Source organism: Agelaius tricolor, unplaced genomic scaffold, assembly GCF_023055355.1.
Source record: "Agelaius tricolor isolate 1412-34295 unplaced genomic scaffold, bAgeTri1.0.p SCAF_6, whole genome shotgun sequence".
Classification (NCBI taxonomy): Eukaryota; Metazoa; Chordata; class Aves; order Passeriformes; family Icteridae; genus Agelaius; species Agelaius tricolor.
The window spans coordinates 47,931,205-47,959,124 of record NW_027269266.1 but is presented as its reverse complement, the minus strand read 5'-3'; the positions used below and the strand labels follow the sequence as shown (position 1 = coordinate 47,959,124).

The following is a 27,920-nucleotide window of genomic DNA, read 5'->3' as shown; positions in this document are numbered from 1 at the left end:
TCCCAGTTTCAAGGGAAATAATGTCCAGAATTTTAGGACATGAATGCACTTATTGCTTGCCATCACAATATGAATGCATGAACCTATGTCACAGGTTTCGTGGATAAACACACCCCCCAAAAAATGGAAGGGTAAAAGAGATTGATTTAGAACATGTGAAAAATGCTTATTTTATGATTGGCTCTTGGCAAATATAAAAATGAATATTATATGTGTTGTGTTAGAAAGTAATGCTGTATTAATTCTCTTAAGTAGTGTGTTGAATATAGTTTTAGGTTAGAACATAATGTTAAAATAGAAACTATGCTATGTAAGATACTTGTTTTAAAGAAAGGACTCGCAGAAAGATAGCAGCCACAGGACACCTAAATCTTTCAGAGAAAAAGAATTGATTGCTGCATTATCAGAAGAAACGAACTTCTTCCCGCCTCACTCAGCCCTGAAGACGCCATTAGGATTCAGAGGAAGAAGTTGACACTGACCAGACAGAATCCTGTGTTTGAATGGAATTTATGCATCATGTATGAAGTGTATGAATATGCAACAGGCTGTTGCTTTTAAGGGTTAATCCTTTGTTAACAGGTGTCCTTTTTCGGGCTTGTGCTGCCCAGAAAAAGGTGCCCGGACGTCTGTAACTCTTTGTTTCTATTGTCTCATATTGTCCTAATTCAAATTGTCCAAAATTTTTATTACTCTAATTATATTGCTATTTTTATAGCCATTTTATTACTATTAAACTTTTAAAATTTTAAAAACAAGTGATTGGCGTTTTCCACAAACACCATATCTAAAACCCCAGTTTCAAGGGACATATGGCCCAGGGTGGGGTTTTTTTTGTTTGTTTGGTTTGGTTTTGTTTTTGTTTTTTGTTTGTTTGTTTTGTTTTGTTTTGTTTTTCACGCATTCATCACAATATGAATGCGTTAACCTGTGTCACAGGTTTTCTAGACAAACACACACCAAAAAAAAAAAAAAAATAGGAGGGTACAAGAGATTGATTTAGAACATATAATTTCCAAACAAACCCCCTAAACTGTGGGCGGAAAAAAAACCCCAATTCTCACGGACACTGGGGAAAACACATGAACGAGAAGTTTCCTTGCAGACACGACTGCAGCTGGCACCAGCTCCGCCTCTGGCCGTGCAGCAGCACCGAGGGCGGCCGGAGGAGCCGGCGCTGCGCCCGCCCCGCCCCGCCCCGCCCCGCCGCGGCCGCGCTCCCTCCCTGGGGCCGCCTCCGCCTCCGCCTCCGCCCCGGGACCGCCCCGGCCCGGCCCCGGCCTCTTTCCCTTCCCTCCTCCCGGCCCCGGGACCGCCTCTGCCGGCCCTCTCCCCGGCCCGCCCGCTCTCCCTTCCCTCCTCCCGGGCCCGGGCCGCCTCTCCCGGCCCTGGGTGGCAGCGACGTGGTGCTGTGCGGTGCTGTGCGGTGTCGGAGGCGCAGCCATGTGGGTGGCGGCGCTGCTGCCGGCGCTGCTAGCGGCGGCGGGGGCGCAGTACGAGCGCTACAGCTTCCGCAGCTTCCCGCGGGACGAGCTGATGCCGCTGGAGTCGGCCTACCGCTACGGGCTGGACCAGTACAGCACCGAGAACTGGCCCGAGAGCGTCAGCTACCTGGAGGTCAGCATGCGGCTGTACCGCCTGCTGCGCGACAGCGAGGCGTTCTGCCACCGCAACTGCAGCGCGGCCGCGCCGCCGCCCCCCGCGCCCCGCAGCGCCGCCCTGCAGGAGCTGCGCCTCCTGTCCGGGGTGCTGCGGCGGGCGCAGTGCCTGCGGCGCTGCAAGCAGGGGCTGCCCGCCTTCCGACAGGCGCAGCCCGGCCGCGAACTGCTCGAGGAGTTCCAGCGCCGCGAGCCCTACAAGTACCTGCAGTTCGCCTACTTCAAGGTGAGCCCCCCTCCACCCGCTGCCTCTCGTTGATCCCTCCTCCTTTCTCCTCCCATCGCTCTGCTGTCCTGCCTCCGCTCCCCCCGCCTTTGTCGGAGGCTCTCGAAGTCTCGCCTGGTGCGGTGTCAGCCTCCAGGCCCGCCAAGCGCGCCTGTCAGTGTCGTGGTGTCCTGGTGTGCCCAAATGCCTCGTGCACCCGATGCTAGAAAAACCTCCCGTCATGCCGACCACCTCTCACCTGGCCCTCGGAGCAGGTTGCTCTGGGCCACAAGCTCATTTCCCATCACCTCCTCCTCCACACCAGTTCTCATCTGCCTCACCTCCATTTCTTCCTTGCCCCCCTAGGCTGCCAACCCTACACTTTGTGATTCTCTCCTCGACAAACCTTTCAGTTGTTTCTTTCCGCTCCTGTATCCCACAGGGGGATTAGCCTGTGCCTTGTCTTTCCCCCTGCTTACCCACATACCATCCAGCTCCCTCTTCACCCCGTTTTTTACAACTCATCCAGCTCATCCCCTAGAATCAGCCCTTCCACTTCTTCCTAGACATCTGGCCACTGGTGTCCAGTAGCTGTGTCATTCCTGCCCCTCTCTTTCCATCTTTCCATCTGCCTTGCTTTCTAACCTTCTCTGGAACCTTTTTCAGACTCTTCATGTCACAGCTCTGCTATTGCAAACGATCTTCACTGCTTCTTCTTCAGCGTGTCCACCTTCTTCACTTGCTCGTTTCTGGTCCAGTTCTTTCAAGTGCAGCAGCCTGGCCCAGCCTGTGACTTGCCCATAGCCTCATGCCTGGAAAACTCCAGTTTCATTGCAGCTGCAAGAAGGAACGAAGCAAAAATTGGCTGCTGAAGTGGGACACTATAATACCTTGGAATGGTATTTACCTTTTGCTCTTGGGTCAGCCAAGACTTGGGGACACACTTCTCTCTTAACAGATTTCATCCTGTTGTTCTAGCTTATCATTCTACTGTCCAGGATCTTATTGATTATTTTCTCCTTTCTCATCTTCACCTTCTGTTCTCTATATCAAGGTCCATCCCTCCTGCCTTCCCCTCAGATACTGCAGTTATTTGCATTTGAGGTTAACAGGGCCTCTCTGTGGGGAGGAAACAAGCTGAGCTCTTTGGTTAGATTGTTTTCCCTTTTACGGATTCACTCCCAACATATCCCAGTATACATTACATAGGGTTGTATGCTTGTGCATTATTTTGAGGTTGCCTCTTGAAAACACACATCTTCTAAACTGTTGCTGTGCCCTGTTTTTAGGAGTGCTGTTTCCTCAGCAGTTTTTCCAAACATTCCCAGGGAAATGTGTTCTCATGAAACCAGAACAGCATCCACATGCACAGCATCACACTGGTCTCTAATGCCTTCCCTAAGACCATACAAAAGAACTTGATACATTTTAGCCTCTGCCTTTTCTTTTAACTGAGAGGGCAGGAATTCCTCGAATTCTCAAAGCCATATATGGATACCAAAATGACATCACCACAAATGTTTCCTCTTCTTATCTTAATTTAACTATTAATTCCCCCCTTGTGGCACGTACAAAGTTTGCACTGTACAGATAACACCAAATATAATTTCTTCTTATCATTTTGAATACAGTCAAATAACTGCCAGGTAGGAGTGTGAGAGGGAAATTGTAGGAATCCCTCCCCCTCCCTTTTAACTCTTTTTTCAATCACATTTGCATTAAGTTTGAGTAGTAGTTTGGTGGTTTTGCCTTTAGTGACTGTTGTTTATATTGTGTTTTGTACTGGATTTGTAGTTCAGTGCCGAGCCCTTATCTTTCTCGGGAAGTTCTAAATTTGCCTTCTAGAGCTACAAACTGCTGCATCCAAAGGGCTTTTTCCTGGCTGGTGGTTTCTATGAAAGGAATGTCCTTTCCCCCACCCCTCCACCCCCTCCAACAGCGTTTATAGTAGGGGGAGAAGCCGGAGGGAAGTGCTTTATGTAATTTTTAGAGTGACCATGTGTGTATTCAGGTGGGCTCACAGAGAAATTTGCCACGTTGTAAGATTCTGGGAGTAGCTGTTCCCGCGCTGCTGCTTGCTCCTCTGGAGGGAGCTTTCTCAGAGCCACTGAGTTCACTTAGGAGTGTGTTTCTACAAAACCTCTTTTTATTTATTTTTTTTTTCTAAGAGGTGAAAATTAAAACCAAGAGTGAATCATGGACCTAAGTAAAAATGAGACATGTCAGCCTACCAAAGAAGCAGGTTTACAGCTACAGCACAGAAGAAACCAGGCATTTGACGAAAGTGCAGCTGAGATTTCCCTTTGCATTTAGCACAGTCGGGGCGGACTGGAAACACGTAGTTTTGGGACAGCCAGGAAGGGCAGCTGGCAGAGCTCCAGTGCTGGGACACTCCTAGCAGCACAGCAGCAGTGGCTGGGTTGAAGTTTGGCTCCTGTGCAGCCATCTCTCAGGTTCCTTTCCAAAATGAAAGGGCACCTTTCATGGGTGTGAGCAGATGGGTGCGTGTGCACACTTTGATTCTTGCTCGTGGTTTCAAACATGTGCTGCCAGAAGCTGTTTCACATGTGAGGTGGAGCTCTGTATTGCCTGTACATCAATACACTGAACAGCCTAGAAAAGGGGTTTTAACAGTTCACAAATACCCCAGACTTTTGCTTTCTCTCTCACTCTTCCTAAATATGTGCATATATACTATATAATGTACGAAAGTATGCATGTGGGTGTATATATATATAATTTTAAGAAATCATAAATGGCACGCACACAGAAGTACATACATGTTTGGTACATACAGTTGTAAATGAGAAATGTGCACTTCACAAAGTATGTCTAACAGGGATTAAAGTTAGTTTAAAAATGGGCACAGAAAATTGCTTTAGGACACAATTTTTGACCAAGTCTCTGCAGTATGATCTAACTTTGTAATGCCACCAGAAGATACATTATTTTAATAATGTCCTCTGTGCTGCTAGGCAAATAAATGACATAAACACATACAAACAGTGATGACTCCCAACTACTATCCATAGGTTAGCATCAGTACTTGCTGTGAGATTAATCTCTCCCAGTAGCCCTGGTATTTTGCCTTGTCAGCTCTATGAACAGGGGAGGGATAAAACCTAATCTTTTTGATTTACAACAGTCATCTATTCTATCTGCAAAAATGATAGACTTCTAAGTAAATTGTTCACACTCTTCTAGGAGTAAAACTGAGAGGAATTATATCAGTTTTACTGTACAATTGTATCTGCTGTGCTCTCAGTAGAAGTAAATTTGTGAGTATACAGAATGCAGGAAAAGTCATTGAGAAAACTGGGAACCTTTGAACTGTTTTGTTTTGTTTTCTCCAGGTAATCTTTTTCTTTAACACCTTCTTTTCCCTATCTCTGTTTAGGCTAATAATCTTCCAAAAGCTATTGCAGCAGCTCACACATTTCTTCTGAAGCATCCAGATGATGAAATGATGCAAAGAAATATGGCCTACTATAAGAGCATACCTGATGCTGAGGAGCATATTAAAGACTTGGAGATAAAACCTTATGAGGTATGCTTTTTATTTGGGAGAGTCTGCTCTTTTGGAACCGTCTATTACTCCTCTTATTGGGTGAGATTCAGGGATCTCATTTGCTTATGTGTTCTCAGTTCTTAATCTCTTTTTGTCATCTCAGTCCTCTTTGTTCTGCTTTCCTGGTGCATTCAGTAATTCTCACCTCTCCTGCACTTCATTGTTCCATAAATGAGTCACAGCAAATCAGAGAGTGGCGTACCTGAAAGCTGCTACATGCAGATTGCTGCTGGAGCTAAGCAGGTGCCTAGTTATCCAAATTCATGAGTGCTGTAGTGGCACAGCTGAAAATAGCTCAGACATTTGGCTTTGAGATTCCACTGAAAATCTCTGTCGAAGCCTCACACTGCTGCTTCTTTCCAGCAGGCTTTTCTTTTGATTGGAAATGGAATGACATACTCTGCTCCCTAGGAAATACCTGTTAAAATCCATTAGTCTCCCGTGTTTGTTCTCACATCATCTGGAGAGCAGCTCATCTAGAAATTTGGAGACATCATTTGCTGTGTTTGGAGTTTACACAGCACTTCTCACGGGTCAGTTACTGCCGATTCATTGCTGCCAATTTTCCAGAATCTCTTTGTCAGGGCGGTGAGAGCGTACAATGGGGACAACTGGCGCACATCCATCTCGGACATGGAACTGGCTCTTCCCGAGTTCTTCAAAGCCTACGACGACTGCATAGCAGCCTGCGAAGGCTCCCGAGAGATCACAGACTTTAAAGACTTCTATCTTTCCATTGCAGGTCAGTGGTTACCTTGAAACATGAAGGAAAGATGTCCCCAAAGTGCATTTTAGTTTATTCATAGGATTGGTTACCCAAGTCCTGTTCCTCAGTTTAGGCCAATGGGAGTTTATTAGATTCACTGAAAACTATTTAACTCTGGTTTACTTTATGCTGTCATCAGTAAGATAAATGAGGTCTATCAGGAAATCGGAACAGAGATCTTACATTAGCATGGAAGTTCTGTGTCAGAGTAACATAGAAATGTAGATAACAGGTGCTCCATCTGGGTAGCAGTGGTCATCCAGCCAGGTCTCTTGACTATCATTTCAGTATCACTTTGAGGCTCAGTGGTTAGTTAGCCTGCCTTTGAAATCAGCTTTCTGGTTTGTGTAGTTCTGGTAATCTGCATCTCCTTTCTCGTAAGTATGACAAGGTTTTGTTGGCTATTTTTAATCTTTCCTGCATTAGAGTTTTACTAGTAGGTAACATCTATATTTTGTGTGTATAGCAAAAAAAAAAAACCAAACCAAAAACCCATTGCTTTGCAAAGTAAAAGGGACATCAGCCTTTTTGATTGTTGTCAAAATAGCACATGCATATTTCCTATGCTCTTTGGCAGCGAAAGAAACAAGTAATTTCTCCAGTGCTCTGACATCTCAGTATTGTTGGAAATATTTTTGTGGAGAACACCTGCATATTTTCTCAATAAACTTAGAAATTCTCTTGTACTTTTTGTGTTTCAAGTTGCCCTAAGGAAAATTATTCCAACTTTTTGTCCTAAAGCCATAACATGTCTTGGTGAGGGGAGGCTTTTGTGAAATATGTTTATACATGAGCAGCTTCAGTTTCTCATGGTGTGCAGCTGGTATCCACCAGAGCAGCTGACACAGAATAGCTATTGCAGGCTATTTCTCAAGCCTTGACTTGCTCTTGGGCAAAACATGCAGGGGTCTAGGGTAACAAATACAGAGTGAAGCACAAATCAGGGTCCTCTTGTGGACAATCCACAAGCCACTGTGAAGAGTAGTGTCTGTGCTTAGCTGTGATTGACACTTACTATCATCCTCCCTCTGCCTCCTTGGGAGGGAGGGACAATTCCCAGCAGCAGTGATGGGAAGGAAAGGCAGGAATTACTGCATGATGTCACCATGGCCATGTTCATGCATTTCAGGTATTTCACTCTTGAGATAAGAACACTCAAATTTATTTGCACTGGCTGGGCTAAATCGTGCTCGTGTTGCAGGGAGAGATTCTGCCTCCAAGGGTCTGCAGGAAGCAGATGTAGCAGTAAGTGTTCACCAGAAGTGTTTGGGTCTTGCCCTAGGCATGTATTTATCACTGAGCAGTGAGTTGTGTTAGGAAGCCAGCTGTCCTCATTGCATGGGATCACTTCCCTGAGGGACTCGCATCTCTGGCTTTAACTGCTGGCTGGAATTGAGCACTACTGTGTCTGGACATTCCACTGCTCTTGTGAAAGATGAGTCTGGGAATTTCATTTGGCCAGTTATTTTTAGTTAGTTTCAGCAGTTATATTTAGTTAACCTCAGTGTTCTTCATGTTAGGAATTGTCAGGGATGAAAAGTTCTTTTGTCTTGGTCAGAAATTTGCTGCACAAGCTTAGCTAACTTGCTTTCACCTGCCAAATGTGGCTTAGAGGGAAAGCAAGACTTTAAAATATTTATTTTCTGTGCTGTTGATGAATGTGATATATTTGGAAAATGCTTGAATTTTTTTGCTGGAAGGTTTTCTTGAAATGCATTTTCTTGAAGATAAAATCACCTATAGTCCTATATTATATATAGCAATAGTCCTGCATTATATATAGCAATTTTTTGACAGGGTAAGCTTGTGAACTTACATGTTCCTGGCTGAAAGTTATTCAGTTGTGAGCACCCTATTCTTCTCTTTCCTCTCCCTTAAAACATCCAAACTCTGGGCAGCCATCTCTGGAGGTTTATTTTGCAATCACCTGCTGTATCTGTCTGTGACACAGTTGTACTCAGCACCACGGGGACCTTCTTTGTGCAATAATGTAATTCCCTTGCCAAGGTTTGCAAAATTTAGAAAAGGAGAGAAAGCACTGTGAAGTTTACAGCTAGGACATAATGCAGTACTGTGTAATACTCTGTAAAACCCACCAACCACATACTGCCTGTAGGTGTCAGTGAATCCTAAGTGCTCAGCTCTCTGGAATTCCAGCTCTGATGCCTTAAAAGTCAGCCACACAGATTTTTACAGAAGGGCCTAGTACCAACACTTGATTCATACTTCAGATGGAGTTGTAGATTCTCAGTACTTCCAAGCAGCAAGAGCCAGAGGCACAGGACCCAGGAGAGTGTTATAAGGCCAGATTTTAATGGGTGACTAATGGGAGTGATTATCACAATTTGCTCTGTGCTATCCATATCCTCTGTTGCTGTTTTCTTCCTTCCAGACCATTATATTGAAGTCCTTGCGTGCAAAGTGCAGTGTGAGAGCAATCTGACACCTATTATAGGAGGCTTTGTCGTTGAAAAATTTGTGGCCACCATGTACCATTACTTGCAGTTTGCATATTATAAATGTAAGTAGTAATTTCTTGTGCTTAAACAACACTGATGTTGGATGATGGGGGACAGATTCCATTCATAATATTTTTCCTCTAATTTTATGCTTTAGAATGTAAGTAGTGGCCTCCAGAATCTGAATTTTAAACTATTCTGGGACAGAAAATCCTTAAGTTTCCTGGTGTCTTTTGCTCCCTTTATCGCTGTAGTTAACAGACATGGGACAGAATTACTTCCACAGACAAACCTACAGAGTATTTCATACTATTTGCTTTTTCCTAGTGGATTCTTATCATCCTGTTAGAATAGGGCTAAATGGATTTTGAAGAAAGAGGGGACCACTTAAAAGAAATTGTAGTATTCAGTGCTCAGTGATGACATATTTGATAGGTAAATTAATCAGTGAAAGTTGTGGTTTCTTGAGGAGCTGCTTGCACTGTAAAGAACACATGTAGCCCTTACAGCTGTTCCTGCAGGCTCCAATATCAAAGGGAAGACACATCAGCCATGTAGCATCAAGCCATTAATGACTCTTGCTTGTGTTGTTTGACTACACACCTTACACCCTGACTCTTCCCTCTTTATCAATCCTAGTACAGAGAAGTAGGGAGGGGTTTAATATATATATTTTTTTTTTGTTTCTTAAATGCCCCAGTGCGTTTCACCAAGATGTGGGCTGATACTGGGATACCTGGAACATTTGGTTAGGATTTTCATAGAAAACAATCAGAGGTTGATGATGAGATGATTTTTGAATCATGGCCTTATGTGTTTCAGAGCAAAAATAGCATACAGTTTCTGGGGAGCAATTTTTTTTCCTCTGTGCAGCTGGTGAGGAGGTAGAGTATGGGCTGTGTTTCCATTTGAGTTTTTTCCAGAGCTTAGATAATAGCAGGAATTTGTTAATTTACCTTACCTGGATTTTTTTGGTGTGTGTTTATCAATTAGTGAATGACATGAAGAATGCAGCTTCTTGTGCTGCCAGTTACCTTCTGTTTGACGAGAAGGACGAAGTAATGAAACAGAACATGGTCTATTACCAGTACCACAAAGACAAGTGGGGACTTAAAGAGGAGGATTTTCAGCCCAGATCGGTAGGTGGATTACCTAAAATGCCTTTTAGACACATTCAAATATTTCTCTGAAATTCAGTGGGAAAATGTAAGTTATCTTCTGTTTCTGGAGTCCTGTTTTGTTAAAGCCATATAGAAAGTTGCACACAGAGGTGCAGTGTATAATGTAAACAGTGAATGCCATTGTAACTCTTCCCTTTTTGTTGAAGTATACTATGATAGCATATAATATATGATGAGAAGTAAACCCATGCTGGTACTTCTCTGACACTTAGGCATATTTATGTCTTTATGTACCTTTATAAATAAAGCAGCTGGCCCCTGAAATCTGTGATGATGAAATCTCTGAGTGACATTCAGGCTTTTGTGAATCATTATTTGCCAACACATAGTTGCCCACTCGCTTGTTATTTCAGGTTCTGTGGGCATTGGAATGTGTCTGAATATGGTAACTCCAGCTAAACTGGCTTTCCACTTACTCCATTTAGAAGGCAGTTGGGTGGATGAGGATGGAAAGAGGCTCAGGACTGCATTTCATCCAATTATCTAAATTAAAATTCTTGCTGCAAAGAAGATACCAGTCCATCCAGCAATAGTTGTCATCTGGCTTTGGAAAACTATTTTAAAAATGGGTTTCCATGCTGTTCTTAAATTTCCATGTCCAAGGAAATTTTACAGCCTGGACTGTGACATCAAATTGGATTTTCTAACGTTTCTTGTTACCAGGATTTAAGTCACGCAGCTAAATTGTGACACTCACTGACTGCTTAGGCATCAGTCGTATGGGCTGTACAACCAGTTAGTCATTAGCAATACATGTTCCACAAATTAAATTTAGTACCTTCTAGTCATGCCTCTTAGAGCACACACTTTATTGGCACAGTGGGAACCCAGGCCTGCCCTGCAGGGCCAACTGAGACAAAAGGCAACAAAAATGCATTTGGTTCTTTCAGGCAGCAGCAGCAAGTCTGAGCTCACAGGGGTAGGGAACTGCTCCTTTGTCACTGCTTTTGGGAACAGAATGGTGCTTTGTAACCATATTGGAGACAATGTTTGGTGGTGCTGGGAGTGAGGGGTAGCAACAGTAGGAAACTGCAAACCGCAGACACATTTGGCATACTGAGTGCAGAGAGGGTGGAACAAGGGCCCTACACATGCACTCTGACTGTTTCATTGATAACTTCTGGAGCTGGGGACTACAGATAATTTGATTTTAAAATACAAAATATTAAATGCACACAGCTGTATTTTCTTGTACTTTGATCCATGTAGCTATAAACAGAAGTTGATTGCTGTCCTAATCACTTGCCCCGAAAACCACAATGCCTCTGGTTTATTTTCTAAAAGTGATAATGGGGTGACAGCAGCATTTGGCTCTGGCACTGACCTTTAGATGTTCTTGTGAAAGAGGGAGTCTCCTGTTTTCTTCCCCAAGAGGAGTTAAATGGAATAATCAAAGTAGATGGCAGTTGGTACTCCCAAATGTGAAAGTGTGAGACTGAGCTACCCGGTGCTGTCCGGGCACATAGTGGGGATGTGAGGAGGGACAGGTGAGTGACCTTGCAGAGTTTCCCAAGCCCGGGCTCAGGCTGGGCTGGTGAGTCATTATCATGCAAAACAGCTCCGTGTGTCTCCTTCCCAGAACTGCCTGCTGCCATAGCCAGCACTGGGAGACAGAGCCTTTCTCCTGTCCAAAGCCCACTGGAATGCAGGCACAGGCTGCTGCTCAGCCCTGGCAGTCTCATGCCTTATTCTCAGGCCCGCCAGTGCTTTGAAACATGAGAAGGAGGAGAGTGCTTTGTTCTTGCAGTGAGGAAGCCTGTGCTTAGGAAGATCCACAGAAGAGTTTGGAATGGGCTGTTTGCTGTTCTGCTGTTTCCTTTCTCAAGCACTGTGAGCCCTGCCTGGGATCTGCCTTTGCTAGGTCTGGGTGTGACCTCCCTGGGATGGTTTCAGGAGGCATGTGATGGCACTGGCCTGTCTTGCTACCCTAAAGTTACAGAAATTTGGGTGTTTTTTGATAGGAGGCTGTTCGATACCACAACATTACCACGCTCCAGCTGGAATTGTATGAATTTGCGAAGGAACATCTGATGGATGATGATGAGGTGAGTTTTCCACAAATGAAATCAGGGTGAAAAAAGCAGCAATCACGTTTAAAGTGAAGATGATACATAGCTGTAATTCCAGGATTGCACTAATATGGAAAAATCTTGTAACCACGACCAATTTATAATAAATTTTTGTTTGGTTAGTGGAATATAAGAACAAACCCGAAGAACATCAAGTACCATTTGAAAAAACATGGACAGAATTCACACAAAGGTAAATGTATAATGCACTGAGCCCACAGAAAAGAAAGGAAACCCAGTTTTCAAGTTGTAACACCAGGGGGCAGAGAAATGGTGCATATATATTTAAACCAAATGTTTTTCTGGGTTTGGTGTTTGGGGGGGCCAGGAGGGGGTGTGGATTTTTTTTTTTTTTCTAAAATGTTATTTAAATTAGATTTAAAGGTTCTTACAATTTTGTCCAGAATTAACCACCTAAATTGTAGTTTTTGTCCAAAGGAAGTCTTGTTATCTGTTATTTTTTTCTGCTCAGTGGCATTTTGGTCACCCAGTAATGCTTTTTAGATGGTTGGAATTCATGGTCAAATAACATATAATGACTACTATTTACACTGGAAAATATGTAAGAAGGGATTTTTTTACTTTGGTTTAATTGTTGAAAGGGCATTTCCTTCCGCGACTGAAATTAAAGCATAATTCATGGGAGGTTTTGGATTGCCTTTTGCTTTGTTTTTGGGTCCTTTCATTTAGAGGTTTAGAAAAATCTTCAAATGATGAAATGTTGCTGGCATTGACAAAGAAAGAGCTGTGCTCAGCTGTGACATGAGGCAAGGGTATCTTTAATGAGCACTGCTGAGGTCTGTTCTAGTTAGGAAGATGATTAGAAGATGGTTTATGTTAAAAAATGAGAACACCTTTGCAATTTTTGTTATCCAACACATAGGGAGTGAGAATCTTTTACAGCAGAGAAGTAATGTCTGTGCTGCCTTCAGTATTCTTGTGATCTGAAAACAACTCTATGTAAAATTCCATTGCAAGGTTACCAGACTTCAGGAAGACTTTCCATTGGGATTAAACCCCCTGAAAGATAGTTTAATAAGCTTGCTTTAAGGTTAAGCTTAGATGAGGACTAGTCTGTATGGATTTTCATCAAGGTGTGAAATACTTGAGTGCTTTTTATATTCCCTTGTTGGTTTGTGCTTTGTCCATGATGTTTTCTTATGTTAAGCATCAACTTGATTAGTACTTTTTTCCTTCTTTCCTGTCTGCTGCTTCAAAACATAGGGAGGAATAGGGGGCTGAAGAATTAAGCTGGGGGGTAAAGAATTAAGTAGGTGGGTGAAGAAGTCCTTTTTGAGGGTTTTCCCCATATGTTGTTAGGAGAAGGGGTTATGGAACAATCTTCAGTCTCCAGCACTGTGTGTAGAATAAACAAGCATTCAGTTGCTGGCTTTCATTCCTGCAGCCCCTTTCACCAGGGCAATTGCAAATGACCTTGCAATCTGCAGGAGGGTGGTGCAGTGTAAACCTCAGTTAAACCTTTGGGCTGACAAGGAAGTCACATTACACTGGATTATATGTTTGGGTTAAACAACCAAAATTACTGGGCCTGCCTATGCTGCAGATACCTCACACTCTCTTTGTTTAGGAAAGTTACCATTCTTCTTCTTCTCAGGGGAAAAGCTGAAGGGCTTCTGTGCCCTCCCTTGCTAGGGCCCAAAAACCTGGGGGGGATGGAGGCTGTCCATGCCTCTGGCTTGGCTCTGGCTTTTGGTGGTGAACTCATAAATCCCTGGCTACCAGAACTTGTCTTTGGCTGCAGGAGACTTCCAGGGAGTGCAGACAGAGCAGGAATAGCACAAAAGTAAAACCACTACCTTGCAGTTTCTGCTCTATGGGCAGGACCTGGTAGTATAAGTGGAATTTTTTTATTTTGTTTAATATTTCTCCTGGCACGGATAGAAAAGTTTGTTCCATAGGAATGTTGAAAACTGATGAAAACCCCAGATAAGGCATTACAGTAAAAACTTTATTAAAAATTGTTAAGGATGGAGGCAAGCTCTCTTCTAAGTGCACTCTGTTTATTTAAACCATGTACTCCTTGGGCCATAGGCCATACTTTCTGTGAGTTTCTGTGGTCCATGTTTGCTGTTTGTGAAGTTTCTTTCTGGTAAGATAGCCTGCAAGATAATCTGCAGAAAAAAAATTAATTATTTTTCCCTTGGTGGAAGCAAAAGGATTGATGTGACAAGAGGATCACTTCCTGTGTGAGTGTCATTATTTTCAAGTGGAGAATCTCATTTTATCCAGACTTCTCAGTGCTCCTGTATCCCAGATCATCCATGTGTCTTTCTAAATCCCCTTAGCAAAGAGAGTGAAAACACTTGGCTTCTTCAGGAATACATAGCAGTAATTGCAGAGGCTGGAACAGGCAGTAATGATTTTTGCATATGTTACTACAAGAAATACTGTCCTGCTTGTGGTACTCTATTAATTTTTTTCCACAAGGAAATGAAAAACTCTTAATTCAAACATTTAACACAGTGGAGGTGACAGAATATTAGCGCCAGCTAGCTGCAAATTACTTTTAAGAAAAAGTAATTATTCTTAAATATCCTTGCAGTTTTCCACAGGGAAGTTAAAAGAACATTACAGTGTTGTCATCTTGGTTGGCCATGGATAGACAAGCTTCTTAATTTCTGTTCAGATGTGTAATACATCAAGGCTATCATGGATACAGCTCCTGGTACTGCACAGATTTAAGTGGCAAACTGAGATGCTGTTAAGAGCCAGACACTCAGCTAGTGTAGATGTAACTCCAGCACCACACTAATTGTGTGAGACATGGTTTTGGCCCATAAAAATCAGTGTTCTTATGGAATTTTGGAGGAGGGGAGATAGCTACTTAGCTGTTCTAAATTACATAAGAACCACAAATATTTGGCGGGGATGAGCCTACAATGTGATTTTTCTTTCGGTACTTAATCAGTAGGTGAAAAGCTGTTGGCAGCTTTGACCCGCTTTTTTTGGACATCTTTCTTTTTATTTGTGTATAGTGTGTGTTCCATTTGTGTAGTGGCTGAGATTAAAAGGCTCTGTGTTTCATCACATCCACGTAAGGCAAAGAAGAGGAAGTACTGAACTAATGTGACTGGTGGAAAGAGGACATAAGGAATAGCATCAAAACACAAGGCCCCCAGTGGAGTACTGATAGCAAATAGTAATCTGAATTCAGACTACTTTTCTGTTTGGGAATTGCTAGCAACATACTTTGAGCTTTATTAACTTGCTCCTTGCATATGGTCAGATGATTTACACAAGTGTGCTTGTACCAGCAAGTTTTAAGTGCTGTAAACCCTGCCCTGCTTGTGACCTCAGCCCAAACAGCTCTAACAGCACTGCTGCCCTGAGAAGAGCTGGTGACAGCTGTTTCTGAGAGAGTTGCCAGCTAATGGGCAGTGTTATGGTCCCTGTTCAGCACACACTTTTTTAAAGAAAAAAGATGAGGTTGTTTTGGGTTTTTTTGCCATCATAATTTTCTAGTGGAGATTCTTCCTGTATGGCTGGGTCCTTCTGCTTTCTCCTCTTGCTTCTGCACTGCTGGATGTGTGTCTTGGTCAAAGGGCTTCCTCCTCCCATTTAAGCCACTTTGCATGGGAAGCTGCCAGCATGGTTGGGCTCAAATGGATGGCCCCAAGCTGCAGGTACTGGCATTAGGAGGAACTTCTACTGCCCAGATTCTCTTACACCTCTGCATGCAGCATAAAGCAGGCAAGAGAGCATAAGGAGAGCTCTGAAACAAGGCCACTGGAAGGCTTCTGCTTTCAGTGCAATTGGAGCAATGTTGAAGTCCCTCTGAAATTGGGTTGACTCATGTTTTATAGGTTTTATAAGTAAGTTAAAAGGAAGGCACATTTACTGGTTTACTGTAAAATACTGCTGTAATAACTGCAGTGTACTGTAGTCTCCCATAATATATGGGAAAAAAAAAACAGTTAAAGTTTCAGAATATATAGTTGAAATGAAATGGAAAAATATTTGAGAAAGTAGTTAATATTCATGTAAAAAACAACTAAGCTCTCTTAATATTGAAAAAAAAAAGCCCTATATGCATGTGCCAGTTGGTCACACTGAGGACTAAGTATCTGAAAAAGAATTAAGTTAAGGTTCAAATAATTTTTCTGCACAAAGAATTGAGGGATTTTCTTATTTTTTCCCTAGCTAGAATGTGAAGAATGTCCAGCCTGGACTGTACAGCTCATGGAAGTTCTGGCAGGGCTTTGAGGTGGTTACAGTTAACTCTCAGATTTTAACTGAAGGTTAGATCAAGGAACTTGCTCTTGGTTGAAGGCTGAATAAACCTTTCAGGCCGAGCCACTCATTGACACATGCCTTACTGTTACCCTGAAATGTTTTCCCTCTCCAAAACATTGCTGGCCCGTGGGCTTTGTGGTGTGTATGTGCAGGCTCTGTCAGGTCCATGGAGCAAATGTCCTCCACAGTCATCCATACCAAACCTTTGTCTTCACTCTTGCAAGGTGATTATTTGTTCTTGTACAGAATCTGCTGGTTTTCATAACCTAATCATTGTGACTACTCCCATTGTTTACTAGGGCTGTTACAGGACAATAATTAATTACAGGGCTGCAGGATCCTCACCTAGAGGCCACCCTTCTCACTATCACAACCTGATCACCTACATCCAGTACATGGGGGAATCAAATCTGCTGCTCTCACTGTCAAACAGGTTTCCAATCATTGAGGTCTTTGAACTTCAGCAAAATTTGAATTTTTGCTCTGAAAGACAACTGAGGGACATTTTGTGAGATAAATATTTTTCTTCTAGGTCATAGATTATAAGGAAACAAAGATCCAGCCAATTGTTCATGCTCTGTGTGTTGTCTTTTAAGGCTGTTTGTTGGATGAGGTAGAATAAAAGCTGTTTCCTATTCATTCACTGGTAATCACGCATAAAAGCATGTCCAGAATAATAATTTTCTGTGGAACTTAATTCATTCTAGAACACTATCCTTTGTTGTCTTCTCTGTTGCTTCCCTGAAGAATGAGATATCCCACTGCAATACATACAGAATCCCTACAGGAGAGGCCATGAGCAGACCTGCATTGGAAAATGTGGGTTATTACAAGAAAGCTAATTGTGTCCCATAACTCTTCCTGTCCGCTGAGAAAGGGAAGAACAGATTACAGGTGGAGGCAAGGACCCATGAATGATTAATGCTGGCATTTGCAGAAGGCACTCATTGCAAGCAGTTGCAAAGTGTCTGGGTCTGTCAGTGGGCAGTGCAACTGCTGCTTGCTGCTGTTCTTAAATGATGCTGTTGAAGGAAAAGATGGTGCTGGACCATCAGCCTCAAGTGTGCCATAGCAGAGCCAGGTACTCGTAACTCTTCCTCTTTGCTGTTTTATTTTAATAGTTGGCTAGGAGTCTCCAAAGTACAGATGTTTCTCTAAAAAAGCTGTGTTTTGTGAGTGTGAATGTGACTTTTAATGTGGCATAAGGAAGGGCCTGGCCCAATGTATGTCATGGTCTTGGACACTCAATACACTGAGGTACTAAGTGAGGAGTTTTGCAGTCTTCTTTTTAGGTCTTTTTTTTTCCCCAGTGCTCTAGCTTCTCATTAGATGGTGCCCCAATCTCACTAGCCTGGGTTAGCTTATTCAGAATTGACCAAGAGCTCTGTTTTAATTTTTTTTTAATTATAATCCACCTACTCACATACCCTCAGTAAAATCTTCTTGAATTAATTACTGTGGCATACAACTTGTTCTTTCTGTCTGTGCCTCTGTTCCATTGTTAATCTATGCCAAGAGTGCTCACTTTGCATATCTAACAGATAATTAGAGGTTCCAGTTGGACAGATCAGCTTCTCTGATTCCTCCTGCCTCTCACACCAGTCTGGGAACATTCCCCATTTTCTGCTCGATATCACACCTCTCATATTTCAGGCTATACCTGTTCCATCTTTTCCCATACATCCTTGATCTGTCAGTCCCTCTTTCCACTGACCATGAGAGGGAAGAGGTTGGAAGCACAGGGAGGGAGGTTGTGGGGTGCCACAGAGCTGCTCAACCCATACCTGGCCAACCTGGAGGACACAACTGTGCACTGAGGGCTGAGTGGGGAGGAAATGCTTCCCTGCAGCTGGCCAAGCAGCCCAGCTGTACTTCCCACTTGTGTGCTTGTGTGCTTCCCACTTGTGGGCTGCCTGACTGTCACCCTTCTACTGCTGTGGCAGCAAACCCTTCTCTTCCCAAGCCAGGCAGACTTCACCACCTGATGTCCTACCTAGGAGCAATCCCTTTGGACCATGGATTGCTCACCACCCTGACATCAGCCCTGGGCTGGAGCCGTGTGTTTGTGTTCCTGCCTTGCAGCTGCTGGCCCTTGTGCTCTCGGGTGGCTGGCAGTGGAACAAATTATGGGTTTGCAGCCAGCTTAGCATGGAAAATGGGATGTTCTTCCTGTAAAGGTAGGGAGGAGCCAAAGAGCACAGCAGGTGACAGGAGGGACTCTGTCTCACAGAGGGAGTAAATCGTGTCAGACTCATTTCAGACTCCGGGTCTGCAGGCATAGATCAGCAGGAAGTTACTGGATATCAGCAGGCAGAAGGCTTCTTTCCCTGGAATGAGCATCTGTGGAGGATGTGCTGAGCTCAGCCGTGCTGGGTGTCTGGTGCAGTGTGAAGTGAGTGCTAATGGGACAAGGACAGGGCTGGCCTGGGCACAGCTGCCCGTGTGACAATGTCATCTCCTCCTCTGAGGCAGAGTTGTCACCTCTTCATTGGGCTGCCAACCTCTCCAGTGACAACTTGCAAATGTTTCACATTTTGATTGTGAAGGCACAGGCAAAAATATTTCAACTGGGGTTTTGTTTGTCTTTAATCTGGAGGTTTTGCCTTTTCCAAAATAACCAACGTCCAGGCAATTACTCAGTTGTATTGCAGCATATTTTATGTATATTGTTTCAGCAACTGTTTTTATATTTTTGCCATATTTCAACCTCTCTTATTCCTCAGTACATCTAATTAGACCACAATAACTTCTGCAATGTTTTCCTTTAGAGCTCAGTTTCAGACACTAGAGATTTCAGACTTCAGGTTTGTTTAGGGCTTTTTTCCCTAATATTGTTGCATTTAAATATCCTTTTTCATCTCTTACCTGTTTCTGGATTTGAAAACATACTAGAAATAAAAAAACCCATTAATTTTGTCTGTGTGTTGTGTGTCTTCTGAAAAATTCTGTCTTAGTGATGAGTGTGACAATGTGTTGGATACTTAAATCTTTTGAACAAATTCAAAGCACAACGAATTGCCACTCTTTAGGACTTGCTAAAATCACTTCATAGTTTCAAAATCTCAGTGGTCTTTTGAGATTGATCTGTGAAGCAGGGAACAAGAACAGCAGTTATTTCAGCCAGTTATCCTCCTGCATTTATTTTTGTTTGCTTAGTTTCATTATTTCTCTCCTGACTAATCATACTTCCTAAAAGTGTGATGTTAATACTTTTTAATCACAATATCCATAATACCATTATTGTATTCAAAATAGACAGAATTTCCCTATTTCCTCTTATTATTTTCATTGACAGAGTTTTAATGCCCTTTTCTCACCAGAATAGAAAACAGTAAAATTTTGAGTCTCAGAATGGAAGTGTCTAGAAGATGCTGCCTTTTGAAGGAATGCCCGTTTAGACAAAAATGTGCTAAAAATGCAATTGGGGTTGTAAACATCAATTGGGCAGACTCAGAAGCCCAGTAGAGTTCACAGACTTGGAATGGGTGGTGAAGCAAAGGGAAAATGAGCATCCAAACAAGGATGACTTGCTTTCAGCATAACTGGTAGAAGTTTTCATTAATTTAAATATGAGAGTGAGTACAAGCTGATCAGGTTTTCTAGCAGAAAATGATAATTTATTTTGGAAAAAACCCAAATTACATCTTAAGACTTTTTTAGACCGTGTGTTTTTGTCAAGAAAGAAAGGACGGAAAGGTTTAAAGAAAAGAGAGTTTATCAGAACGTTGTAGTTATTAGAGTAAAGGGTTGGAAATGTAGCATTGAGCATCTGCATCTCTCTACTTTAAGTCATATCAAAAAGTGAGGATAGGCCCAGGTATTCCCACAGGGTCTCCCCTCTCAGGCAGTGTTTCTGAACTGTGCATGGAAGGCAAACCAGAAAATACTTGTGTTTCTGAGGGTGCCAGCAGATGGGCTGCTACAGGCAGTTTTGAGTAGTTTGAGATGCTGCTGTGGAAACCCAGGGCACTGGGAATATTCCTCTGTCTGCTCTGGGGTGCCCTGGCCCCCAGGGGAGCACTGGCTTTGACCCTCATTCATGGAGAAAGTTTCCTAGACTTCAAGATAGACTAGAATCCACAAAAGTGTGAAATAGATTATGGAGAGTAGTGTAGGTGTATCACTTGGTGATAAATTTAGGTTTTGGGATTTTTAGTATGTTGTGGATGGAAGCAAGATGGAGGGCACAGGGTGTTGTCCTGCATTTCTTCTTTGTGCTTCTTCTTCCTTCTTCTTCATGGGTTTGGCTGGCATTTTGTAATTGGGCAGAAAAGTCCTTATTGCAGGCTCTGTGGGATCAGTTATTGGGTTAAAAGGCAAAATAATCTAGGTGTCAGTTCTTAATTGGATAGCATAGTCTTAAAAGACCTTATAACAAGAGATTGTTGGCCATTTTGTGCCTTCTAATGAAAAGTTGCTGAACTCACAGTAGTGAGACTGTTTTACTGATAAGAAATAATAAACACCTGAGTCCAAACATGAATTACTGTCTCAAGTGCCTTCAATCCAGACCCAGATAGCTGCTGCACAGTTGCTATTGACCACCTGCTTTCCACCACTGAGGGTGTTACCTTGTGCTGAAAGCAATCACAGAAGGTTTTAGCTCAGCTGCTGTAGTTTAGTTGACAAGACAGTAAGTTCCAGCCAGTGGGGCTGTACCATCCCAGAGTACTCAGGCTGGAATGTGTCACCGTGATATTTTCTGAAAAATCCCTTTGTCAGGATTTCTTCTACTGGGAAGTTGAGAAGCCTCAGAAAAAAATGTAAATAATAATTATCTGATTTGCTTCTCCTGTGTTTGGCTGCTTTGGAATGTGGTCTGGGCATTGTTTACCAACAGGTGCATGTTTGATTGGTTTCATGTGAATTGTTTTTACTTAATGACCAATCATCATCAGCTGTGTTGGACTCTGAGGAATCAGTCACTAGTCTTCATTATCATTCTTGTTAAGCCTTCTGTCTGTATCCTTCTTTTTCTTTAGTATAGTTTTAGTATAGCATAATATGATATAATATAATATACTATAATACAATATACTATAATATACTATAATATACTATAATATACTATAATATACTATAATAATAAATCAGCCTTCTGAAAACATGGAGTCAGATTCTCTTCTCCCACCTTGTCCTGGGGGCCTCACAAACACCACAGGAATGCAGGAAGACATTTAACTAAGGTATAGGATGTAGAACTACGTTAGGAGTAGTTTAAATAAAGTTGGATTGCTACATTGTGTTGGTGCTCTGTGTTAGCTGTTATCTCCAGCTTGTAAATTTTCTGGTCTGAATCTAAATCCAGTCTATTTGTTTCCACTATGGAAAACATCCTAGTATCTCTGGTTCTTCACATTTTTGCTGCATTGAAGCATGGCTTGTGAAGATCCATGGTTGAAAATGGAGAAGGTGTGTGTTGAAGGGTGTTACAGGGAATGTAAAAGGTAGATCAGACTTACAAAGCCAAAGTTATGGTTCTAAAAACTCTTTGGCTTCAAATTTTGAAGCTTTCTAAAATTTTTTAATGTTTTATGGGATTCTAACAACTTCCTAATTTAACAGGTGCTTTAAACATTTATTCCTCTCTAAGTTTGAAGATTTCCTTGTCTATTTAAGTACCTGTAAAAGTATGAGAAGATTTACTGTGAAGTGTATGACGTTCTCTGCTTTTAAGGTCTGTGTCACTGCAAGCCTTGTGCTACCCTGGTATGGGCCATTTACCTGTATTTTATAGGTTGGTTGTACTAGTGTCTAGCATGGAGGGTGTGAAAAATATTTGCACAACTATTATTGCAGTTTATTTTATTTTTTTATTTATTTTATTTTTATTAAAATAGCAGAAATTTCCCACCAGGTTTTGGGGTTAATTTCTTTCTGTTAAATTTAATAATTTTTAGGGTGAAGTTGTGGAATTCCTTGATGAGCTGTTAGAAGTGGAGGAAAAGAAGGAATCCTGATGAGTGAAACCACCAGGAAGTACTTTACAGAAAGTGAAGACTCACCATTGCTCCTTACTATTATATTTGATCACCTGTAGTTCCAGTTAGATATACCTCAAAGGTGCTTCTTTGAGCTGCACCTTTTGTCCCAAGATCCACTCCTGAAAGGTCACTTCGTGCTGCACTGACTCTTCTGTGAGCATGGCTTTTCACCCTGCAGAGCTGGTGCACATGAGTTTCCCCTTGAGCTTTCTTTCCCTTGCACAAACACAACAGAACTGACCATTTCTGTTTTCTGGGATAACACTAAGGTTCCTCATTTCAGTGCTGTTGTACTGAGTTGTAACAGTACAGCTAAATTCTCAAAAACTTTTGTCAGATTATGAACTATGGAAGACATAACAGTTCCTCTTTCTGAGCTATGAATTGTATTATTTATATATGTCTTTTTATGTGATGGTGAATAAAGTGATAATAAATCCCAGTGCACCTGAAAGATATTAAGGTACATTTGAATAGCTGAAATAAGGTGTTTAACAAAGCACAACTAATGATCTTGTAAACATTGCTTAAAGAATTCTGAAAGCAGTGTTGATCTTTCTTGAAAGCTAAATTAAATTCCACTATATGAAACTGAGAAGAAAACTATTTTTTCTTCCTACCAGTTTTTACTCTTTCTGTTGAAACAGTCCCTGTTGAGGTGGGGCCAGTCTTGTATGAAATACTGATGATTGATGAATTTAGTATTGTCTTCTGTAAAAAAATAGCTTGTGTGGTTTTTTCAGCCTGGTGGGACTATCTGCATAGCTTTCATCCAAAGGTAAGTACAGGTGGAAACTGAGGTGATTTTCAGTAGAATACTGAAAAATATTTACATGTGAATTCCTGTCCTTTTTGTTAACTGTACAGCAGAGTCCAATACAGAACTATTGGTACAGACCAAAAAAGGTGTGATAGAGAAGGGTAATGAATTAGTGCCTAAGTCTACTGAAGAGCAAAAATCCCCTTGAAGGGGATCTGAGAAGGATACAGGATTTCATCCTGTGCTTTCTTCTTTTGTTTTCAAGGATCAAGCCCAGCAAGTGGTTTCATCCTGCTTGCATCAAGGGGAAATGAGCATTCAGCACATATGAGCATCCATTTGAGCATTCACCTGCTATGGTGGAACTGTAATTCAGCTGAATGAAAATGAATTACAAACCCTTATCTGCTTTGAGTTTTTAAAAAGGCAAAACATGATCTACATTAGGTTGCCAAGTAGTTGCTCCTATAGTTTATATAAGCTGTAGTAGTCTACACCATTGAGTGTCTATAGGGAATAAGAAGGAGAATCCACAGGATGAGGTTTCAGTGTCCTTCAGCACATGACAGCAATGAAACATTTGAATTTGAGTGTGAAAGGTGTTTGGAAGATCAGATTGGCTTTTTTAACTGCTTCAATATAAATCACAACTAATCTACTGAAGTTGATGGGCAGACTGTTTTAATTTCAAAATGAAAATCCATCCAGAGCCTTTTAACTTTAGGAGATTTGGCCAGCTCAGCTTGTGGTAAGGAGACCTGAATCTGGCTTGCTGTGTGCCTTGAACTGACAGAGGGTTGTATGTGTCATATTTCCTCATGGTTTTTCTCTACGCAATATTAGCACTCTGCTCATTGTAATTTTATCTAAGAATTGAAGTTTGCTTTTATAAGTTTTTTACAAGCATTTGATTGTAAACCATCACTTCACCCCATGAAATATCCTACTGGGGTAGCTTCTCTAATTTATTCTTAGTTTTCTCTTGTTGGAGGTGTGTGTATGCTCAAATGAGAGGTTACTGCTCTGGAGTCCCCTTTTGTCTTTCTGCCTTCCAGACTGATGGACAGCTCCAGATTTTGTCCTCAGGAATTTAGCCAGTGATGAGGGGAGACCTCATTGCAGTCTACAACTTCCCTGTGAGAGGAGGAGGAGGAGCAGGCACTGATCTCTGTGGTGACCAGTGACAGGACCTGAGGGAATGGCCTGAAGCTGTGTCAGGGAAGAATAAGGTTGGATATTAGAAACAAGATTCTTCACCCAGAGGGTGGTTGGGCACTGGAACAGGCTCCCCAGGGAAGTGATCACAGCACCAGCCTGACAGAGCTCAAGAAGAGTTTGGACAATGCTCTCAGGCCCATGGTGTGACTCTTGGGGTGTCCTGTGCAGGGCCAGGAGTTGAACCCCATGATCCTTGTGAGTCCCTTGCAGCTTATAATATTGATCCTGGGATTCTGTGACAGCCAATATCTTCATCTTTGATACTCTAGCATTCAAATCCAGAAATCCCACCATTAAAGGGTGTGGAGCTGGTTGGAGATGGATGTATCCATCTACATTTGTCTTACAGCATTTTTAGTTCACTTTTTTGCTATCACCACTTACCAAACTGACTTCAGAGCTCTGCCAAGCTCTGGCTGTTGCCTGGCTGTTTGTTTCTGTGGTGCCCTGTCGTGTCCCAGCTCCTGTGTGCTGTGTCTGTAGGCACTGCAGTGCAAAACCTCAAAGGCTCCAAGAGTGATGGTTGTAATTCAGGTTCCTGAGCCCAAGGTGTCCCATGGCTGTACATCCTGTGTGGAAATTGCACGTGCATAAAGCTCCTAATCAGCTGTTGCCTGTTGGTGGAGCAAGTAGCAGTAGGTACAAGATGAGAGAAAACAAGTTCCAGGACCTCATTGTTTTGCACCCAGAATTATTTCTCTCCAGTTAAAGAACTCCATTCCCCTTTCTAGTACTAATTGTCTGAGATTCCTGTTATGTTTTTTACAGAGCAAAGGACATGGTAAAATACTGCCATTTTTTCACTTCACCACTAAAAACTAAGCACCAGAGTTACCTGTTTTGTGATTCATTTGACTTCAACAGATTACAGTGAGAATACATTTGGTTCCTCTGAACCCTGATTTTTCCTCTTCACTGAACAGTTTTTCAATTGCAAGTCTCTCAGGTATTATCAATTTTCTGGCAAGCTTATGATTTGGTCTTCAAGGCTTCCTTAGCTAATCCTTTCTCAGGTTCACTCATTTCCTCACCTCTTGATCTTGTAGCTGAACTCCCCTCCCATTGTGCCTTCTCAGGTGGGGATTTCATGATTTACTAAGATGTCCATTAGCCAACGATTTATTTTTCTTAACCCTGCTTAAAGGAAGTCTGATGTCCTTTACCATTTGATTTAACTCGAGGAGGCAACTGATACTCTTGCAGCCTGGTGAGATGGCACCATGATCCCATTTTTATTTTGTTCAAGTGTCTGTGGATTTTTTTCTGGCTTTCTTAATTTCCATTTTGTATAGTCCCAAGCCACTTCCATCTTAATAAGTACAAGTAGTTCTCAAACCCTTGTTCTTTTCTAATGAGAAATAGCTCCTCTTCCAGTTCTTCAGTATTTATTGTGGCTTTTTTCAGCATTCTCAGGTTCTTTTAACTGATTTTTCTTTTCCTGCTGCTATTGTTAAGTGCCAACATTTACATGTGACTGTAATAACTTAGTGTCTATTCTTCCACTTTTCTGATCCTGCCAACTCTTCTTGGGAGGCAGTGAGAATATTCCTGCCTCCCTTCTGCCACCCCAAATTCCTGCAGTTGTGAGTTGTCTGCCTCAGATGTTAGCAGCTTCTGCCTAACCAGATGGGATATTTAGCTTTGTCTCCACTTTTGGCAAGGCTTACAGTGTGATGCTGATGCTCATGGGAACATCAGCTTGCTGAACACACCGTGTGCATGTGACAGGATTGAATGCAGCACTGGTACTGTGGTGTCTGTACACCTTGGTGGTAGTATTGCCTGTTGCAGAGCTGTACAGCTCCACTTTTTAATAATCACTCACATTTCTAATAACAAAGCTGGCTGTCCTGGTAGCTGCTGTTGGCCTCTGGTGCTTTGTCAGTGCTCACAATCAGGTCTGCAATAACTCCATCTCCATGTTCCATCACCACTTAGAGGGGAATGGTGGGTGAAGTCCATCTCCTGGCAGGTTCCTAGCACACAGGTCTGCATGCATGGGACTCCTGAGCTTGTGTTCTTGTTGAATGGGGTCCTGCACGATCAGGAACTGCTTGGAAGCTGAAGATTAAACTGAGTCAGAAACAGTGTCACACTGAGGTGGATATTTGTTTAGGTGAAAAACACAACCACTGGCTGTCAGGACAGTGTTTCTTATGTAAGCACTAAAGCTTGGGTAAGAGAAGACATGCACAGGATGAAAATCAGTGCATTTCACAGACTCTGCTAAGAGTATAATCCTTTTCAAATTAATGCCTACTCTTGCTGATAGCAATTCTTTTTATTACTGGCTCCTTGTGAATTCATCCTCACAAAAGGCAGCATCCATTAAAAAAAAGGAAGAAGGATGGTAGTGATTTTTCTCCTCAAAGCTTAATTTTGCTCCAATAAAAGAGCATTTCAGGCTCCATATTTCTGTGCCTCGGCAATTCCTATTGCCAACAAAATCAACTATGAAAAACAAATACTTTTAGAATGATCAGTTCTGGCAAATTCAAAGGGAATACAAATGTCCTGCTGGGCCCTTTCATTTGCCGTAGCAATCCTGCAAGCAGACCTTCATTACTTCTGTTGACAAGGCATGAGCCAAAAGCAAATTCAAATTGCTCCGTTTTCCAGAGCTTTACTGCTTTGGAATGCTAGAATATAAACCCAAAAGTCAGTCAGTTGCTGTTCTTAATTCACCCAAAGAGCCCATCCAACCAATGAGGTGTCATTTCTCCATGCTTTCCAGACAAACTCTCCCCCTGAAAATCTGATAGCATGTCCTGCTTTTTACAAAGTTCTTTCTCAGTTAGCATCAATACCCACCATTTATCTTCACATCCTTTACAGTGAATTATTGGTCTGCATTGATAATGGAGGCACACTTAGAAAATCTTTCCATTTCAAGAGAGTCTTCATGAAAAATGGTTTAAATAGCATGCAAATTTTACAGCCCTGAAAACGGAGTTGTGATTAGACAAAGATTTGTTGGATTATAAAAGTACAAGTGTTTATTATGGCTGGTACTGAGAATAAACAGTTGCCTGCATATGCCAGCTACTATGGAAATATGTTTTTAAGTTCTAATGTGAGCTGTAAACCAAAGCTACTTCAGTTAAAAAAATTCAATACTTAAACTGTGGGGAGGAGTAGTCAGTGCCAGAGAAAACATTCCCATTTAATAATGTTTGAACATAGAGCTGTGATGCAGTTTGTAGCAAGGCAGTGAGAAAAACCCACAACTAATCCTTCATTGCAGCTGTCTGAACTTTTGGTCGTCTGCCATACTTTAAACAGCGACTTCTTTTTCCTGGTGACTCAAGGCTTGAATGACCTAGTGTGGAGGGTTTAAGCTCTATACAAAAAAGGAGTTAAGTAAGAAATAGCCAAAGTAAGTTGGGTTGCACACCCCAGCAAATCAGGGGTTTGTATCTTAAGTCCTCTTCAGTGCCTAGGAGAAAATATTAAAATAAAGAGATACATTTTGATTTATTTATTTTTGGCAAGGAAATATTCAGTGGTTTAGGCATCCATCTCTCCTCCTTCCCTTCTTCTCTCTCCTTAAAGTACTGATGTTATATGGAAATGAATTTCTGTAGAGAGTTTGAGTTTCGAAGTTTACAAATTTGAACCTTTCCTGCAGAAAAACCTTTCTAAGTTTTCTTTGATTATTTTAAACTTTTTCTTCCCATTGATATATCTCATAGGTAGGTCTTTTCAGCACCCTGAAGTAACAACTGTGCTTTTTTTCCCTGATTAATTCTCTTGCAAAATAATGGAGCTTGCTTACTTTCAAGTGGAAATATGGGAGTC

General features: G+C 42.1%; 1 protein-coding gene across 1 annotated transcript; it reads left to right on the top strand.

Annotated features, from left to right (window-relative positions):
* The first annotated feature begins 1,270 nt into the window (after nucleotides 1–1,270).
* Nucleotides 1,271–22,591, top strand: CRTAP (cartilage associated protein). The gene is made up of 7 exons (XM_071429745.1): nucleotides 1,271–1,884; nucleotides 5,261–5,410; nucleotides 6,002–6,173; nucleotides 8,590–8,718; nucleotides 9,650–9,795; nucleotides 11,799–11,882; nucleotides 22,061–22,591. Exons 1-7 carry the CDS (start codon nucleotides 1,444–1,446, stop codon nucleotides 22,118–22,120), a joined length of 1,182 nt encoding a protein of 393 aa, XP_071285846.1. The 5' UTR covers nucleotides 1,271–1,443; the 3' UTR covers nucleotides 22,121–22,591.
* Nucleotides 22,592–27,920: the final 5,329 nt, after the last annotated feature.

What these genes read in the sequence shown, in the direction of transcription:
- CRTAP (XM_071429745.1), top strand. Translation starts at nt 1,444, where the DNA reads ATGTGGGTGGCGGCGCTGCTGCCGGCGCTGCTAGCGGCGGCGGGGGCG. An exon ending in AGGATTTTCAGCCCAGATCG is followed by an intron (nt 9,796 to 11,798) that starts GTAGGTGGATTA and finishes GTTTTTTGATAG; the next exon opens with GAGGCTGTTCGATACCACAA. An exon ending in ATCTGATGGATGATGATGAG is followed by an intron (nt 11,883 to 22,060) that starts GTGAGTTTTCCA and finishes AATAATTTTTAG; the next exon opens with GGTGAAGTTGTGGAATTCCT.